At 50.4% G+C, this 17,028-nt stretch overlaps 5 protein-coding genes across 5 annotated transcripts; 2 read left to right on the top strand and 3 right to left on the bottom strand.

Annotated features, from left to right (window-relative positions):
* Positions 1-127: 127 nt before the first annotated feature.
* On the top strand, positions 128-3,179 carry A1O9_08158 (uncharacterized protein; the record flags this gene model as incomplete). The annotated part of the gene is made up of 3 exons (XM_013402544.1): positions 128-332; positions 447-1,156; positions 1,215-3,179. The coding sequence occupies 3 exons, from the start codon at positions 128-130 to the stop codon at positions 3,177-3,179; spliced, it is 2,880 nt and encodes a 959-aa protein (XP_013257998.1).
* Positions 3,180-4,259: 1,080 nt separating this feature from the next.
* Positions 4,260-7,252, top strand: A1O9_08157 (uncharacterized protein; the record flags this gene model as incomplete). The annotated part of the gene is made up of 2 exons (XM_013402543.1): positions 4,260-4,361; positions 4,502-7,252. The coding sequence occupies 2 exons, from the start codon at positions 4,260-4,262 to the stop codon at positions 7,250-7,252; spliced, it is 2,853 nt and encodes a 950-aa protein (XP_013257997.1).
* A 1,960-nt stretch (positions 7,253-9,212) lies between these two features.
* On the bottom strand, positions 9,213-10,811 carry A1O9_08156 (uncharacterized protein; the record flags this gene model as incomplete). The annotated part of the gene is made up of 1 exon (XM_013402542.1): positions 9,213-10,811. One exon carries the CDS (start codon positions 10,809-10,811, stop codon positions 9,213-9,215), a length of 1,599 nt encoding a protein of 532 aa, XP_013257996.1.
* An 870-nt stretch (positions 10,812-11,681) lies between these two features.
* On the bottom strand, positions 11,682-13,391 carry A1O9_08155 (uncharacterized protein; the record flags this gene model as incomplete). Its single annotated transcript, XM_013402541.1, has 1 exon — positions 11,682-13,391. One exon carries the CDS (start codon positions 13,389-13,391, stop codon positions 11,682-11,684), a length of 1,710 nt encoding a protein of 569 aa, XP_013257995.1.
* Positions 13,392-14,268: 877 nt separating this feature from the next.
* A1O9_08154 (ubiquitin carboxyl-terminal hydrolase L5) lies at positions 14,269-15,450 on the bottom strand (the record flags this gene model as incomplete). Its single annotated transcript, XM_013402540.1, has 3 exons — positions 14,269-15,124; positions 15,217-15,311; positions 15,400-15,450. 3 exons carry the CDS (start codon positions 15,448-15,450, stop codon positions 14,269-14,271), a joined length of 1,002 nt encoding a protein of 333 aa, XP_013257994.1.
* Positions 15,451-17,028: the final 1,578 nt, after the last annotated feature.

The raw sequence follows: 17,028 nt of genomic DNA, 5'->3' as shown, positions 1-17,028 counted from the left end.
CGAACCAGGAACGAGACACAACTGGAAACATGAATGAGCTGTAAAGGATCCCTCTATGCATCAAATGGACCGATGATCTGCTCTCCCCTGCCTTGCCTTCACCTTGCCCGATCTGACGCGACCCACGATGCCGGCTCTGGTACGACGACTACTGATCTGGGCAGTGGCAGACGGCCTTGTCCTTCAAGCTCATGGGCCTTCTGAACACCATAAGTCGATTCACATCGACTATGCCAATCGCCAGATCAAGGAGCTCCCTGCCACGGGCCCGGGTGCTGGCGCTGGTGCTGAGACCAGAAAAGGCAATGTGCTTGAGGCGCATGGGATCATAGGTAGGTCAACTAACTAGTTGATTAGCGATCAACATCGTCACTCCCTGTCCCGCGTTGTCGATTCCTTAGCGGATGTACATATGGATGGGTAGCTTACTTTCAGGGGCTCGGTAGGCTTGCTCTCCTTGGCATCGTCGACGTTCTTGATTGCCATCACACAGCGCGAACAGGTGGCTCAGATCTTTGGCAGGCCGGTCTATGTGGTCACGGACGTGACGCTCGTGCCTTTGTCTTCGCAGAGTGATGCCAACCAGGCCATCTCAGCGAGCATCACCTCTAGAAGCCGGGAGGTAACGATGGATTCGGATTCGGATTTTAGCGATGATCCTGGCGAGCACGACGACGATGCTCGATCTGAAGCAGAACTGCATGATGCAGAACCCGAGACGCCCCTTGACGATGGTCGCCCCGAGCAGCTCCGGACCTCATCTAATACCAGCATCGCCAGAGATGTGATTGCCAATCGTGGCCAGTATGGTAGGTTCGCTTCTCAGTGGTTCTCCAGGCAAGGGTGGGGCGTCGACCGGAATGTCAACAGCGCAGCTACCCCTGCTACAGGTTCTAAGAAGTATGAGAAGGTGGATGCGGCTGTTGTAAACGCTGAACCTCCAAAGGAAGCCGCTCAGAAGGACGAAGCTCGCGAAAAGGAGCAAGTCCTTGCCGAAAATTCAATCGCGGACGCTCTGCCAAAGATTCTACGAAGCACCAAGATGATATTGACGTCAAGGAGTTACTTCTTTTCTTATGAATTCGACTTGACCCGGAGACTGGCGCTCTTGAATGGCACGCCGAAGGCTCCGTCCCGGGAGTCGCTGGATCCTTTGGTAGGTTTGGGATGAGTTTTACAAGGGACTCTGCTGTAGACTGACTGATTGAATACAGTATCTCTGGAATAGACGACTTGCTACACCATTTTTGGACTCCCGGCAGGAAGCATTTGTTACGCCCGTAATTCAAGGCTTTGTGGGCCAGAGGGCTTTCCTTGTCAAGAAATCTCAGGCCGATGATTCCCAGTCGGCTCAAGTGGTTGCAGCTGAGGTTGGCGAGCAATCTGGCGAACTTGCACAAACAATTGGCCAAGCCAAGGTAGGATTGGCAAATCTGAGCGATGACACCCGATCTTACCTTCTTACTCTGGTATCTCGACGGTCTGTCAAGCGGTCTGGGCTTCGGTATTTACGCCGAGGGATTGACGACGAAGGTAATTGCGCGAACACGGCGGAAACAGAACAGATTCTCTCCTCACCGGATTGGTCGCCTACAAGAAACATAATCTCATTTGTGCAGATCAGAGGCTCTATTCCGTTGTACTTCTCGCAATCACCTTACTCGTTCAAACCTATCCCGATCTTGCATCACCCCGCGTCCAAGAATGAGGCAGCACAGAAGAAACATTTTCAAGATCTCAAGAGAAGATTTGGAGGGGTTCAGATCGCCGCTCTCGTCGACAAGCATGGGACTGAGGCGGCGATCGGCGAAGCATATGACAAAACCATTCATTCTTTGATCGAAGGTCACGGATTAGAAGACATTCAGTTCGAGTGGTTTGATTTCCACGCCGAATGTCGCGGCATGAAGTTTGAAAACGTGTCAAGATTGATACAGAAGCTAGAGGCGACACTCGAGGCATACGGTGAGACCGTCATCTCAAATAACGAATTGAGGAAAGTACAATCAGGAATCATCCGGACCAATTGTATGGATTGCTTGGATAGAACCAATGTTGCACAAAGTGGGTTTGGGCAGTATATGTTGCAGAGAGATCTGGAGAGAGAGGGTTATACGATCGACTTGCTTCACGATGAGAGCACAACATGGTTCAATACGTTATGGGCAGACAATGGAGATGCGATTTCGCGACAGTATGCCTCGACGGCGGCTTTGAAGGGAGATTTTACCCGCACTCGACGGCGCGATTATCGAGGTGCGCTGAACGATTTCAGCCTGACGCTGACTCGGTACTACAATAATATGGTCAATGATTATTTTTCGCAGGCAGTGATCGATGTTCTCCTCGGCAACACGTCTTGGAAGGTGTTTGAAGATTTCGAGAGCACACTGATGAGGGCTGACCCTGGCATCTCGATTGAGAAAATCCGAGAAACGGCGATTGAAAACTGTGCCAAACAAGTCATTCAAGATGAAAGTGAGGACTTGATTCATGGATGGACGATGCTGACACCTTCGCATGAGAACACTTTGCGTACCCTCCCATTCGAGGAAGCGGTTGTTCTGTTGACCGATGCAGCCCTGTATTGCTGCAGGTTTGACTGGACGACGGAGAAGCTTGCGTCTTTCGAGAAGGCCGATCTGAGATCGATCTCCAAGATCCGATATGGGACGTACATCACATCGACGTTCTCAGAGCGACAAATGAAGGAAGACCTGAACGCCGGGGTGGTGATCGTGTATCAACCTGGCAAGGAAAGCATCATCCGCACCAATACAAGGTCGCTGCAGAACTACGTTGCTCAGAAGTCTGAAGGGGGCTCGGAAAACCGCATCGATGGGGGAACAGGGATCCTGTCGTGGCTGGCACCTTCGTCACCACCGACGTCGAGAACAATTGCGATCAAAGTCATTCCGGCCATGACAGATGACGAGACGTCAGAAACAGGCCGATCTCAGGAGTCGGCCGTGGATATGGCTCAGACTGTGGCCGAGGAAGTGCAACGAGCGATCACAGGGACACCATCCATGTCAGCAGCAGCAGCAGGAGGAGGTGTTGGGGCAGGCAAGGATAGCCTTGTCGAGCATGAACCTATCATTTCATTGGCAGAGGCGAAGAAGCGAACGGGATATTTTGAACAATTGGGGCATTCCCTCAAGAAACTGGTGTGGGCGTGAAGGCAGCGGGCTCGAGGGGAGCTGAGCACCGTGAATACCCCTGGTGGGAAGTACTGTGGGTGCTGAAGATTGGGGTGAATGGGTGAATGAGGACAATGGATGAAGAGACAAGACAATAACATCACTGATGCAGCTTACCTACGGACAATGATGCAAAAAAGGTGCTCATATAATATGAAAGGTTGTTTCGTGGACGGTGGATAGTGGATGGTGGACGGTGGATAGCGGAAGGTATCCACGATGGATGGACTAACCCGGGTGCTAATTAGGAAGTGGTTGACGCAGCCCTCAGCAGGGCCGAGAGGCCCCTCGGGCGCCAACCTTAATTCCAGCGCCGGGTACGAAAGCTACCGTACGTTTTAATTAATTATTTTTCACACCCTGTTCTGTTTGACGACAAATGGACGTACGAGTAGGAGTATGCACTTGATTCCTGGTACCCGGACATGTGTCTCTACATGACTTCACATCAACGTGAATGACCTATAGGACCGTACAGAGCAGTTGTTGCCGTTCATTACCTGCCCTCGCCTCAGTCCTCCCCACTCCTCGCTAGTAGTTGGTAGTTGGTAGTAAGTAGTTAACTAGGTACGCGTAGTTCAGTGTCATTAGTACCACAATCACACACCATGGTCGCTCCTGCTGCTGCTGCTGCTGCCACACCGTACACCGGCTCCTGCCAGTAGGACTGCCTGTCCACACCTTCCCTCCCTGCCCTGCCTGCCCTCCGTGTCCTCCCCACCTGCTCAGAAAAATTCCCACTTGAGGCCCAACTTTGAACGGCAGCCCGTATCCAGTCCATATCCATTCCATTTCATTGCGCAACCTCCCACTTCGCGACGCTTCTTCACCCGTCGTCGACGACACCGTTCTACTCACCATTCTCTATTTTATCCCAGACTTCGATAGGACACCAACCGGAACCCTCAACGGGCACGACACTACACTGCCCTACCACTCTTTCTCCTTGACCTTCCCCTCCCACCCCCAAAACCACCATTGCCCTGCGGCAGCCGCACCGCACCGTTGCACGACCGCAACGTTTCCTTCGCTTGAGCCTCCTGGGCGACGGTGCCCGTCATGGCGTGGCAACCGGAGGAGGACGGTCTGCGACAACTCTCGGAATTTTTGAAGAATTCATTGAGTGGCCATGACAGAAATAAACAGAAAGAAGCCGAGCAGGTGAGTTTATCATACTTCGTTCCCGGGGGTGGGAATTAAAAAAGATCTGAGAATCGAAATTGGGCCCGCCTTTTGCGCGCCCTCGCTCGTCCCTGAGATGTCCTTCTCGATCGATCACTGACCTCGATGCCTTCCTCCAGATGCTCATGAACGCTCGCAACAATGCCGATTTTGTCAATTACCTCACCTACATCTTCAGCACACCGCAGGTCGCTCAGCGACTTGAACTCAATGCCCCGAGCCTCTTTCTCGTCCGTTATGCCGCCGCCATTAACCTCAAGAATCACATCAAACTCTTCCACAAATCCATCCCCAAGGATCAGCTTGCATACCTCAAAGCCGCCACATTGAGCGTTCTCCAAGACCCGAATCCCCAACTGCGCAGTTTCTCTGGCACGGTCATCACTGAGATCGTCCAGCAAGGTGGTTTGTTACAATGGCCCGAGGTTCTGCAGGATTTACTGTCCCTCGTCAGCAACACTCCCGGGAATGTGCCCCCCGAGACCCAAGAGGGTGCCATGTCTGCTCTGGCCAAAGTCTGCGAAGACAACAAGAAGCTTTTGGACAAGGAGTTCCAGGGCCAGAGACCCATGGCTGTGATTGTTCCTAAGTTACTGGAATACGCAGGCAACCAGAACCCCAAAATCAGAGTTCTGGCTCTCAGCACCCTGAAGAGCTTCATCCCTCAGAAATCCCAGGTCTTGTTTGGTGCTTTGGATGTCTACCTTCAAACGATCTTTCAACTCGCCGCTGATGATGATACCCAAGTTCGGAGGATTGTCTGCCAGTCACTTGTTCAACTGGTGGATTCGAGACCCGATATGCTTGTCCCCCATATTAATGGGCTGGTGAACTACATCTTGACGCAGCAACAGACTGTTGACGCTCCCGATCTTGCCTTGGATGCAGCCGAGTTTTGGCTCAGTGTGGGTGAACAAGACCAGCTGAGAGATCTAATGGGTCCTTATCTCCAACAGATCATTCCTGTTCTCTTGGCCGGAATGGTCTATGGAGAGGATGAGGTCTTCAGACTTGGTGGAGATGAAAATGATGCCGATGTGGAAGATCGTGTCGAAGACATCAAACCTCAATTCGCCCAAACAAAAGCCGGAAGAGGCGTGACCTCCGAGAAAGACGAGGGTACCGAAAGCCCTCACCCCAATGGAACTCCAACTAAGAAAGCCGATCTGAGTGATGGTGAAGTCGAAGGGTCAGATGCGGACGAAGATGACGAATGGGACGAGGAAGATCCAGAAAATGCCTGGAGTCTACGAAAATGCTCAGCAGCTGCACTCGATGTCTTTGCCGTTAACTATCACGCTGCCGTCTTCGACATTATCCTCCCATATCTCAAGAACAACCTTAGTCATACCCTATGGCCCAAGCGTGAGGCTGCAGTCCTTGCCCTAGGTGCAGTCGCAGACGGCTGCATGGAAGTGGTCTCCCCACATCTCCCAGAACTCGTACCATTCCTGATCTCCAGATTGTCAGATGAAGAACCTGTCGTGCGTCAGATCACTTGCTGGTGTCTCGCGCGCTATTCTGAATGGGCGGCAAATCTTGAGTCCCCGTCCGACAAGCAACGATATTTCGAGCCCATGATGGAGGGCCTCCTTCAACGCATGCTCGATCAGAATAAGAAAGTCCAAGAAGCAGGTGCTTCCTCTTTCGCCAGCCTTGAGGAGAAGTCTCGTGACAAGCTTAAGCCTTACATCACGCCAATTCTGCGCCAGTTTACTGAGTGCTTCAAGCGTTACAAGGACAAGAATATGTACATTCTATACGACTGTCTGCAGACGCTTGCTGATAATGTTGGTGCAGAAATGGCCACACCAGACCTTGTGGATCTCTTAATGCCAGTACTGATTCAGCGTTGGAATAAGATTCAAGACGATTCGAGGGAGATGTTCCCTCTGCTTGGCTGTCTGGGTTATATCGCCATGGCTTATGGAGAAGTCTTCGCGCAATTCGCCCCTCCCATCTTCGACCGCTGTATTAAGGTCGTCTACGCAAACCTGCAACAGCATATGGCATTTGTGAGTGGTGTGAGCGTTGACGCACCAGACAAGGATTTCATCGTCACCGGCCTCGATCTCGTCTCGGCCATCATTCAGGCCATCAACCCAGCCAAATCCGCCCAGCTCGTTCAGGACTCTCAGCCACAATTTTTCGACCTCCTGTCCTTCTGCATGGAAGACAACACTACCGATGTCCGCCAGTCCGCCTATGCTGTACTGGGTGATTGTGCGATCGCCCTTTTCCCGAGTCTAGATCCATACCTCCCCAAACTTCTGCCCATTTTAATTCGCCAGCTCGATTTAGACACCATGCCAGATGATGATTCTGACAATCACTTTAATGTTCTCGCCAACGTATGTTGGAGTTTAGGAGAGATTGCGGCACGAGCTCCCACGTCCCGACTCGACAGCTTTGCAGAAACACTTGTCAAGGCCCTCTTGACCATCATCAATAATGAAGAAGTGCCAGACCCGGCATCAGAGAATGCAGCAACAGCATTGGGTCGCCTCGGACTCGCGTGTCCGGCCAATTTGGCTCCATTCCTGCCAGAATTCGCCGAGTCGTTCCTGGGCTCGATGTCTAAGATCGGCCACTCGCACGAGAAAGCTTCAGCTTTCCTAGGAATGAACAATGTCATTGAGCGAAACCCTCAGGCCATGGAGCGCAGTCTTCCTGCTTACTTCGCCGCCATCGCTCAGTTTCCCCAGAAGGGTAAGGTGGGCCAGGAATACAGTGAGGTCCGTGCTAGCTTTGCTCGTGTCATCCAGGGTTATCAGAGCTTGATCGGGGCTGACGGATTCAATACCTTCCTCGCTGGCTTGAGTCCGCCGGTCAGGGCTAAGTTGAGGGATGGGTTCGGTGTTGGTGCTTGAGAGACGGAACTACATCAATGATAACAAAACGTGATCTGCCAGAGGAGACGTGGATGGATCAACGAATGGAGGGATGGTTATATATGTGGTCTACCGGATCGCAGCATATGGATGGCTCCCTTTTCAGCCCAACGTGCTTTGTCCCTAAGAGGATTCGAATCATCCGGGCACTCAGCCAGACAGGGTCTGGCTCAAATTCGGGATGGCTCTCGTCCTATCTAGGAACAATGCGCAACACCTTGCCCGACACATTCCTACATAGCTTCTTAGGCGAAACGAGTAACAAACAGGAGAGGGGTGTTATTGGAACATATGATGACCATGACAAAGGAATGAACGACAGAGTGAGGGCGTTGGACGGCAAGAATCGGCTGCTGAAGGGATCACATAGATAGACGGATGAACAGTGAAGGGAAGTTTGCCATGCGATAATATCATAGCATACCAGGCCCAAAAGTGCCACGATGACGCGAAAACAAGAAAGACATACGACAGACACATCAGGTCAGACCAGGTCAGATCAGATGAAATGATTCGATCCAATTGATCAATGTGAGAGGAAGAAGAGCAATGCGAGATGATGCATAAGCTATGATGGAGGACGAGAAAAGACAAAACTATATATATATATATTATATAATATAGGGCAGGAAAACTTTTGAGAAACCATCACCAAGAGTACAAGGACAAGGAGAGAAAGCAGTCCCACGATGACGATTCAATCCCCCCCCCAACCCCAGAAAAATCACCGATCCAACTGAGTGAATCGAATGAATGTCCGAGTACATACCCATAGATAGGTATAACCACACCTCATCCATACGCAGGCCATGATTTCAAATCGAACTGTTCCGGACAGAGGGCTAAACGCTAGACGGCTGGGTCTCTTGCTCTGTCCTGGAGACGATCATCTCCTCCCCCGCCCCGCCACAAGACCAAGGGGGAATCAATGTCACACACACTCGCACTTGCACTCACATGATATATGATCCATGGTCCATGATCCATAACCTATAATCCCTTAGATCTAGATCAAGGACGCGGTATATAAATGTAGATAAGACGCATACGGATATAATATACACGCGCAAACCCCCCCTCCTTCCGTGTTCCCTGGAGGGAGAATTCTACTATGCCGTGTGACTGGAGACAGAAGACAGACTACCATCTCATTTCCCTTTGCGCTCTCTTACCTGCTCCCCCCTTCCTTCTTGATTGATTCAATCACCTGGGAGTCACAACAACAGGTTCTATATCGTGTACAGTTCGGCAGGTGCATTACTCCCCTTTCCATGATCCGGGAGGGACGGAAAGGACTATAACATTGCAGACTGAGCGCGGACCCAAGTTCATACGTGGGCAGCAAGCACGATTGATTGGCATTGGCATGAAGCACCGAGGCAATGTTTCGCAGAAAGGCCATGGGCAGAGGAACAGTGAAATCACTTTTTCTTCACCCCATGTTGTACGGTCAAAAACAATATTGCAATTGAGAACATTACTTAGGTGTTGAGAAGGAAAAGTGACACCAACCATCTGTCCTGACAGACAACTTACAAGCGATGGACCCCGGACCCCGATTTCGCAGTGGCAGCCTTGCCCCCTAATGACATATCCCTCCCATTTCCAGGATGAATCATCTAGATTCCCAACCGATTCGATGTATTGTTGTCAGTTCCCCTCCACAGGGGAAAACCAATGCCCATCCCCTTGACTCACCGAGAATACCAATGGCCATGCTATTCAGATGAGACAAAACTTAAAGAGCAGCAACATGTGTGAATGCATATGTCAGCTGTTTCCCCCACAAATGAGAAGACTTAGCTGAGTCTGATTCTGTCGTGTACTAATCGATGGGTTGAGAACAAAATGTTGCTCATGGCCGTTTTCTGATGAAGGCCCAAAAGTACAAGGAAGAAATGAGTCGACCGCGGCGGCGGCGGCATGAAATCTCCGGTGCTTACACCACCACCGTCTCCTGCCCAGGCGTGAATGCGTACCTGGGCAACAATGCCATTTTTTCTTCGGGGCTTATTTCATTGTCAGAATAGACCAACCTGGTTGATTTTGGTTTCTCCTTGTCCTTCTTTGCACCCTTCTCTTCGATAACATCGTCTTTGCTGGGCAATGGGACAACAGATTGAGCTGATGGTGCGGTGCTGGTGGCTGCATCCACATCAGCCTGCTTGGAGGCAGACGAAATCAAATCATCGATTGAAGATGCATTAGCTTCATCAATTGACTGACGTCCGGATTGGACGTCTGGGGGATTTTGTGCAGTGCTTGAATGAGCGTCTTGTGGGCGATGCTGTGGCACAGAATTATGATTTGAAGGAGCAGGGATCTGACCTTGATGCATTTGCTGAAATTGGAAAGCATTTACTGCAGGTGCCCCGAAAGCTGGTCTTTGCGGCAGCCCTGGGGCATTCGGTAGACTTACACTGCCTGTACGAACAGGTGCTGGGAAATTCCCATTGGTGGCGGGAGAGTGAGTACGTGGCGGTAAATGGTTTTGTGGTTGTGGTTGATGTGGAAAACCAGGAGGGGAAGTTGCAGGCACATAGGGTGGCTGTGGTAGGCCGCCTGTAGGGACGAACGTTTGCCCCGTCACAGGGTAAGGGGGTTGATTTTGGTATGGGGGAGGAGAAAAGCTTGGTTGAGGAGGATATGCTGCGGGATGCTGCTGTTGGAACGATGCCTGAGGCGGTTGAGCGTACGGCTGTGGATAGCCAACGGGTGTTCCTGGAGTGAAGCCTGGATGCCCAGGGGGAGGAACAGCACCTTGCCCATAGGCTCCCTGCATTGGTGGAGTTGCAGCATGCGGGAACGGGGAGGGTGCTTGGTAAGGCGGACCAGCAGTTTGTGTCTGGGCAAAAGAGGGAGGCTGACTATAGGTACCACTTGATGGAGTTGCCGTATATGGTTGCTGATATCCAGGGTATGAGGGAGAGGCAGCCTGGGTAAGAGATGAGTCTAAGCGATACTGAAGACTTTGGGGATGACGTACCGTATTGCTCTGAGATTGTGTCTGGCCCAGTGTTGGTGGCACAGGGGTGGAATTGCCACTGTTCCCTGCGCTTCCCTGCTCAGCAGCAAGTTTCGCAGCCTTGTGTTCAGCAAGTCGCTTCTTCAGGTCTGACAATTGCTCGAGTTTTGGTTTTTTATTGACATTAGCAGTAACACTGCTGGCTTGATTGTTACCGGTGGCGGCGGAACGTTCAGCTTGGGCTTGGTGGTACGTTGTGAGAACTCGTTGGGAGTGTTGTTGAACAATGTCCTCAGGGATGCCTTCCATGCCGAAGATTTCAATGTCAAGCCCTGCACGATTAGGAAGGGCATTGTCAACAGCAGTAAGATTCTCTTTGTGGACCTGACTCATGTGGACACTCAGACCTCCTGCAGTATTCAACCGACGACCACATCTTTCGCACTTGAAATGCTTTGCTTTCTGATGATTGATGAGGATTTTGAGATCATCAAAATCCCGTTCGCAGTAGTAACACCAGGGACGCGCAAGAATTTCTTCGACATCGGGATGATGACGCTTCTTCTTGGTCATGTTGGCGATGGAAGGGGTAGCAGAAGTCTCGAGGCAACGGCAAGTGGTAGATATACAATTCCGCACGAGGGGACGACCAGAAGGAGGAAGGGGGGCTTTCGTTAGTGAGACGCGCTGAAGAAGTTTATGAGACTAGAAGAAGACTGATAGTGAGACTGGCTTTGATGAGTGTGATGAACAAACGACGAAGTGATGTTGAGGTGCTGAAGGGGCTGGAGGCTGTTGCTGCAACTTTTAATTTGCCAAGGCGTCCGGGCTGATGCACAGGCAGGAGCGAGGTTCCGAACAGGATGATCCACTCCGACTGGCAACTAGCACTTTGCAGCTTCCTACGCGGCGACCAACGACAGAGCTAATTCCTACTCCGTACTGATAGGGTACTAGTTAATATGTACAGAGGTCTGGAACAATACACAGGTATCCTGTATCCATCATACACCGTCCACGTATGCTCATTCGTATCACTCTGCCCATACATTGTACAGATCCAGTCATCTCATTTTCAACACCGAGTATCTGGCTACATGTACTCGGTTTCGCCCCAGGGAGAATGCCTCGAGTATTCGATGCTACCAATACCAGTAAGGAAATCACGCACGTTGACCCGTTACTTGTCCTAGTTGATACCATGACAGAACTCATGCAGTTGTCATCTGGCCTTTGTCCTGTGCTTTTTCCAGAACACCTTGCTCATGTACACGGCGAATTTCATGATTATCCCAAGACATTATGCCAATTGTCCCTCACATCGGCCAATTGACGCCATGTCGCTAAAACATCATATCATCGTGACCTTCAAGACCGCATCCGTACTTGCAATCCTACTACTGATGTACAGATTCTGCTCATCATTAATGATTTGACTCCCGACTATCCACTAGCTCGTCTTGAGTTTCTCAGCGACCTTCTCGTTGGAGTTGCGCCATTCACCACGATTATTGAATCGCTTTCCTCTCGATCCAGGGTTGGTCGTCGTATTGGGCCCGGACTAGCATCGTTCTCAGCTTTCCGAGATCCTCGAATTGCGCCACGAGATCCTTCATCTTTCTCAGAGGCAGACTGAATTTCGTCATCCGTAATGCTTTCCTCGTAACTTTTGTATGATTTGTTCCCCAAGGCCGCCTTCCTGTTGAGTCCTCCTCTTGGCCCTGGCGCTCGCTTCAGTTCCTGCGACCCTGGACCAAGGCCTAGACCAAGACCATTGCCCATTTCAGGCACAGGTGATGCAGAAGGTGTAGTTCGAGCACTATCTGCTTGTGCTGTGAGTTTGGCTTTTGCTGACCGCCTGGGCTTTGGAGAGGCCTTCTGACCTTGACTATCCTTCAGGTCACCATCGGCTAGGTTCTTTTTGTTACGAGGTCTCTTGTCTTGGTCATTGACCTTCCAATATGCCCACTTTCGAAACATGCTGAAGCTCCGCACTGGATTGACACCATTGATAATCTTGTGCTTCCATTCTTCAGCCTTCTTGGCGTCATCATGCAACCATGAATGAGTCTGCTTGACTGCCTCCACCAGCTCTTCATCTGTCCATTTCCGATTTTGCAGTTCAGTTGGGGATAATTGTGTCCAATCAACATTAGCCGGAGCGGGTTTCGGAGTAGCCTGAGCCGCGGTTGTATTGACAACGGCTGACTCCCGCGCCTCTTTGGCCTCTCTTGCTTCTCTCGCCTTGGTGTACTGATTTGGATGCTTGGGTTTATCCGGACCATTCAGCTTCCGACGTTTGCTGTTTGGTGTATCCTCTCTGCCATCAATCAAAGGCGTACTTTCCCGTTTACGACCCGGTGTAGATGCTACAGATGGAGCTTCGGATACGTCCCGTGTAGCTGGAACCTTCTTGCCATCGTATCTAGTTCGTGTCAGGCGTTTGTCCACCGCCTTAGAAGGAGTGTTGGCAGAAGCATCAGTTCCAGCCGATTGTGGCCGGGCGCCATCAAAATTCACGTCGCCATTTGCTTTGTTGTTGTTGGTATTGTATTTGATGTTGTACTCGTCTTTGTGAGTCTGCTGCATTGGGATGAGGCCTTTGCCATCCTTGGAGATTGGAGTCCACCCATCAGCATTCTTAGGATTTCGTGCCTTTGCGTGCATTGCTTTGTATTCCTTTTCCTTGGGCACAAACCCTCCTTGCTCAAAGGGCTCCTGGGCGAGGCGAACATCGTGCTTCTCACGATCGGTGACCTCATCAGCAGCCCTTAACCCTGGAATCCCTGACTGAAGCAGGGCGGGCTTATTGGGTTCGTACTTATAGTTATACAGCACCGCTTCCTTTTGTTCCTCGAAAACATCAGGAGGTGGAAGCTGTTGAGGGTTTTTGAACTTGGATTTACCCTTGATGCGGTTGATCTGCCGCTCAAGGTCGAGGTATTCATCTTGAGCGGATTTCATTGCAATCTGATTATTAGAGCTAGCAGCGTATAGCTGCTGTCTGTTGAGATTTGAAATGTTCATGAGAAAGCTTGATGGCTCGCTGAGTGGGAGAAAACCATCTTCGTTGAGCTCTTCTGAGGTGTACAGGGCTGGGCGGGAAGTAGAACCAAAGGCGGCCTGCCAAAGACTATCGATTTCGGCAGCCATGGTGATAATCAACTTTCATACAAATGCTTGGACTGCGAAATCAGTCGATGCATCGAATGAAACGAGTAATCTAGATGACTCGTTTGAAGTTCAAAACCGAGTGGTTGGAAAGGTGGGTGGTGGAAGAGTCAAGGGTAAAAGGAGGAATGAATAAGCCAAGGGGTGCACTTTGCCAGCAACTGGTGGCAGGTGAAGACCAAACTCGGTGCGGCAAAGAATGCCTATTCAACAATGGCGAGAGCGTGATTATTGTGATTGTGATGGCATACAAAAGGGCTGGCAGAGAGAATGAATGGGAATGGGAATGGTAGTCCTGAAAGGCAAGCTGGGTCTGGCATCAGCGACGCTTCCAACTCTACTATTCCGGAGCGTTTTAGGCCATTGTTGCCCAATCAAAGCAGTGGCGTGAATGGGATCTCACGCTAGCCTATTTGGGAAACAGTCTCTTGGCTCCAGGAAATTTTCCATCATATAGATTTTTGTACGGTGGGCTGCACACGCCTTCGAAGCGCACAATCTGTCCTGGCGAGCCGACGACATGGTCATTCTGGTATCCGGTCTAGTAAGAGCTCGATGTGAAAGATGTGGTGTTTAGATGGATGGGTTTTGCAATGCTGCACACTAAGAATGGAGTTTTCACTGCGCCTTGGGCAAGACGCAGGTGTTGACCATGTATGCCTTCATCTCTCTACGATCTTCCATTCCAATCGCTCAATACCATCTCTCGATTGCTCAAGAACATGTCTAGGGTACCCGGGTATACAGTATGAACTCGAGTATGGAACATGGACTCCATCCATGCTATGGGGGCGGCAGAAACCACCTCACTTGCTTTCTAGAGCAATTCTCTTGACGACAGCGAGCTGGCCAAGTCTTATCATCCAGCCATTTCTTGACCTCTTGCTGCTCGTTCTCTCAATCTTGTCTCGGTCGTCTTCTTCGCATCTTCAACCCAGCTATCATAGCTACCATCCTTGATCTTTGCCGCAACCACCCCCTTCAGCACTTCACCTGTGAATCCAACGAAATTATGACGCCTTAGGGCATTCTCCCAGTCCCATTGAGCACGTTTCCTCTTCTGTCGAGCAAGACTCTCATAGTCCTGAAAGTCTTGCGCCTTGATCCTAAGGTCCTGACAGACAGCCATCAGATTAAAGCGAACTTCTCCTGGTGGATATCTTTCAATCCGTCGCTGCAGCACTGGAATGATCTTTTCTGGAAATTCTTCTGGGGAACAGTCGCCATGAGAAATGGGAAATGGTTGTAATCCGTCCAATTCGTACAACTTCCCGTGATATGTGGTGTATCCAATGAAATGAAATACATCCTCGGTGCCCGCATTGGGATCTCGTTGCGTTTCATCAGCAAAAGGGCTTGATCGGGCAAAGCTATTGTGTGTTTCCCGAATCAGGTCTGAGTTTGACAGAGATTCACCGCGCAGCCCCGCGTCGAAGCCAGTTGTGAAATCCTTGAATTCTTTTAATGATGGTCCAATGTCTATTATCGCACGACTAGCATCCGCTCCTGACGAGGTTGGATCGGTGGAGCTGTCGTTGTTGAGCACCACAGAGAGGATTGCTTGCGTCCCACATGCATTTTGTATGGTCTGGGCCGCAAAGAAGAGACCATCATCTTCAACTACCTCAGGGTCGTACGAGCCATCCTGTGGGGTTCCTTTAGATTCCGAAGAGGAGCCGATCCACTTGAAGAGGAAAATAACACCAAAGACTGGACTGCAAGGGAGACAAAGTGTCAGCTTTGTGGTACAAATTGAAAATGACTGATAAATGTAAGGGAGAAGGGCTACGCACGACAGTCACATTACCTTAAAGCACGTATGGAGTCTGCATCCAGTGATATCAACTCTTCAAACTGCACACCTTTTACTCCCAATTGCTCAATAAGAGATGTGAAGACGCCCTACAATGAAGCGAATTTGTCAGTCAGGGTGCATTCACACAACTTCAAGACAACAATCTCGAGGCCTTCTACCATTAATTGCACTCACTTCATCTGACTCAATAGTGCTCCAACCACCACTTGAAGTGTCCTCGGCCATGGTTTGTATGGAAGGCTCTGGTAGGCCGGGACTGCGATCCAATACAGTCACAGTTGAGGCTGTTTCGTGAATTGGATCACTAACTGTGGAATAAAGGTAGTGAGCGCAATAGAAGATATCAAAGAGCAAGTACTCGATGATCTTTAAGTGACGCAGCTTTGCAGTCTGGCGTGGTAGCAACAGTGCAGGCTGTTGGTTCCTGCGTTAGGAAGTTACCATTTTGTCGAAGCTTACCAGTTGCAGGTGCAGTCGCAGATCATGGAGAATGACGTGGGCGCGTGTGCCTAGCCAGTTGTGGCTAGTAAGTACTACCCGTAGTGGCTGCCAGATCCAACTCAGGTCCTCTGTAGGGTCGGTCCTTAGTAGCCCTAACTTAGTTGGGTATGACCGCCTAACTAGCGCGTACTAACTAATGGGCACTGGGCAGTAGGTACCTTGACTCCTGGAGACTGTCCATGGGCACCCGCTGTTTCGACCTACCTTCGAATATATGTAGCATAGTATCACTTATTCTTTGGTATGAATAGCATCGACATCCAAAACACATCTGTCTCTCTAACTGCTCAGGGAGCGTCAGTCTACATCTGATCTTAAAAACTTGAGTGATGGTATGATGCGCTGTGGCCTTTAGGTGAGGCCCTGGCTACGTGATTGCGCAAGCCTCACTCTCAGGAAGTGATCGACGGGTAATATGACTGGACTTCTTTCTCGAGGTGTCTCATCACCATTATGTCATGAGTGTATTGATATTGGAGTCGTGCAGCCGGACGAACATGATCCCAATCAACATGTCTGCTGATGATGCAAATGCTGGAGGCCCATGCATCACGGCAGTCTGTTCACCACATACTTGGTTTTAAGTATGTCTTCACGGGTTCGACGGTCTGGAAGACTGTGCTCTTTCCGCCCGTCCCAGCCAAGCAGGAGGCCCTGTGTACGCCGAGGCTGACTCGACAGCACATGAGGCCGATGCTCAATCAACCATTTTTAGCATTCTAGGCCTTTTGCTACCCATATAGCACATATGGGGTGATCTAAACACAGCGCTATTCTTACTGGATTTGCACGACTCATCCACCTTCAATATAATCTACGTTCGACGACGGATGGGGCGGCTTCGGTGCGCTTAGATAAAGGAGGAGGAACCTTGCACCAGCCTGCTGTGCTCGGTTGAACAGCGTTTCGTTTCGTTCATGGTATATGCTCTCAAGGTAAGAACAGGGACCCCTACTACCACAGCAAAACATCAAGCCGAGACCATCATATTCGATGTTAGGTATGGGCGCGACGGCCCCAATGTTTCATCCCATTATAGCGATTGACTTACCGTAACCAATCCTAGGAACTTACGAATCAACTCGGAATCGCTTATGTAACTCTACGGACAGGATGATGCCACACGGCAGTCTGTCTGACATGGAACTTATTTGTGCACCATCTCGCCGCGACCGCACTATCCAAGCTGGGAATCTTTACTGACCCTCCTGTCCCCTATTCGAAAAGGCCTAGTCAGTTTTTGTTTGCTTGCATAATTTAATCGGTGGGTGGCTTAGACCGCCAACATCCAATGAGGCACTG

The sequence above is a fragment of the Exophiala aquamarina genome, assembly GCF_000709125.1.
Source record: "Exophiala aquamarina CBS 119918 chromosome Unknown aczIA-supercont1.7, whole genome shotgun sequence".
In the NCBI taxonomy this organism is placed as follows: domain Eukaryota; kingdom Fungi; phylum Ascomycota; class Eurotiomycetes; order Chaetothyriales; family Herpotrichiellaceae; genus Exophiala; species Exophiala aquamarina.
Note: the sequence above shows the minus strand (reverse complement) of the source record. Positions and strands in the feature narration are given on the sequence as shown.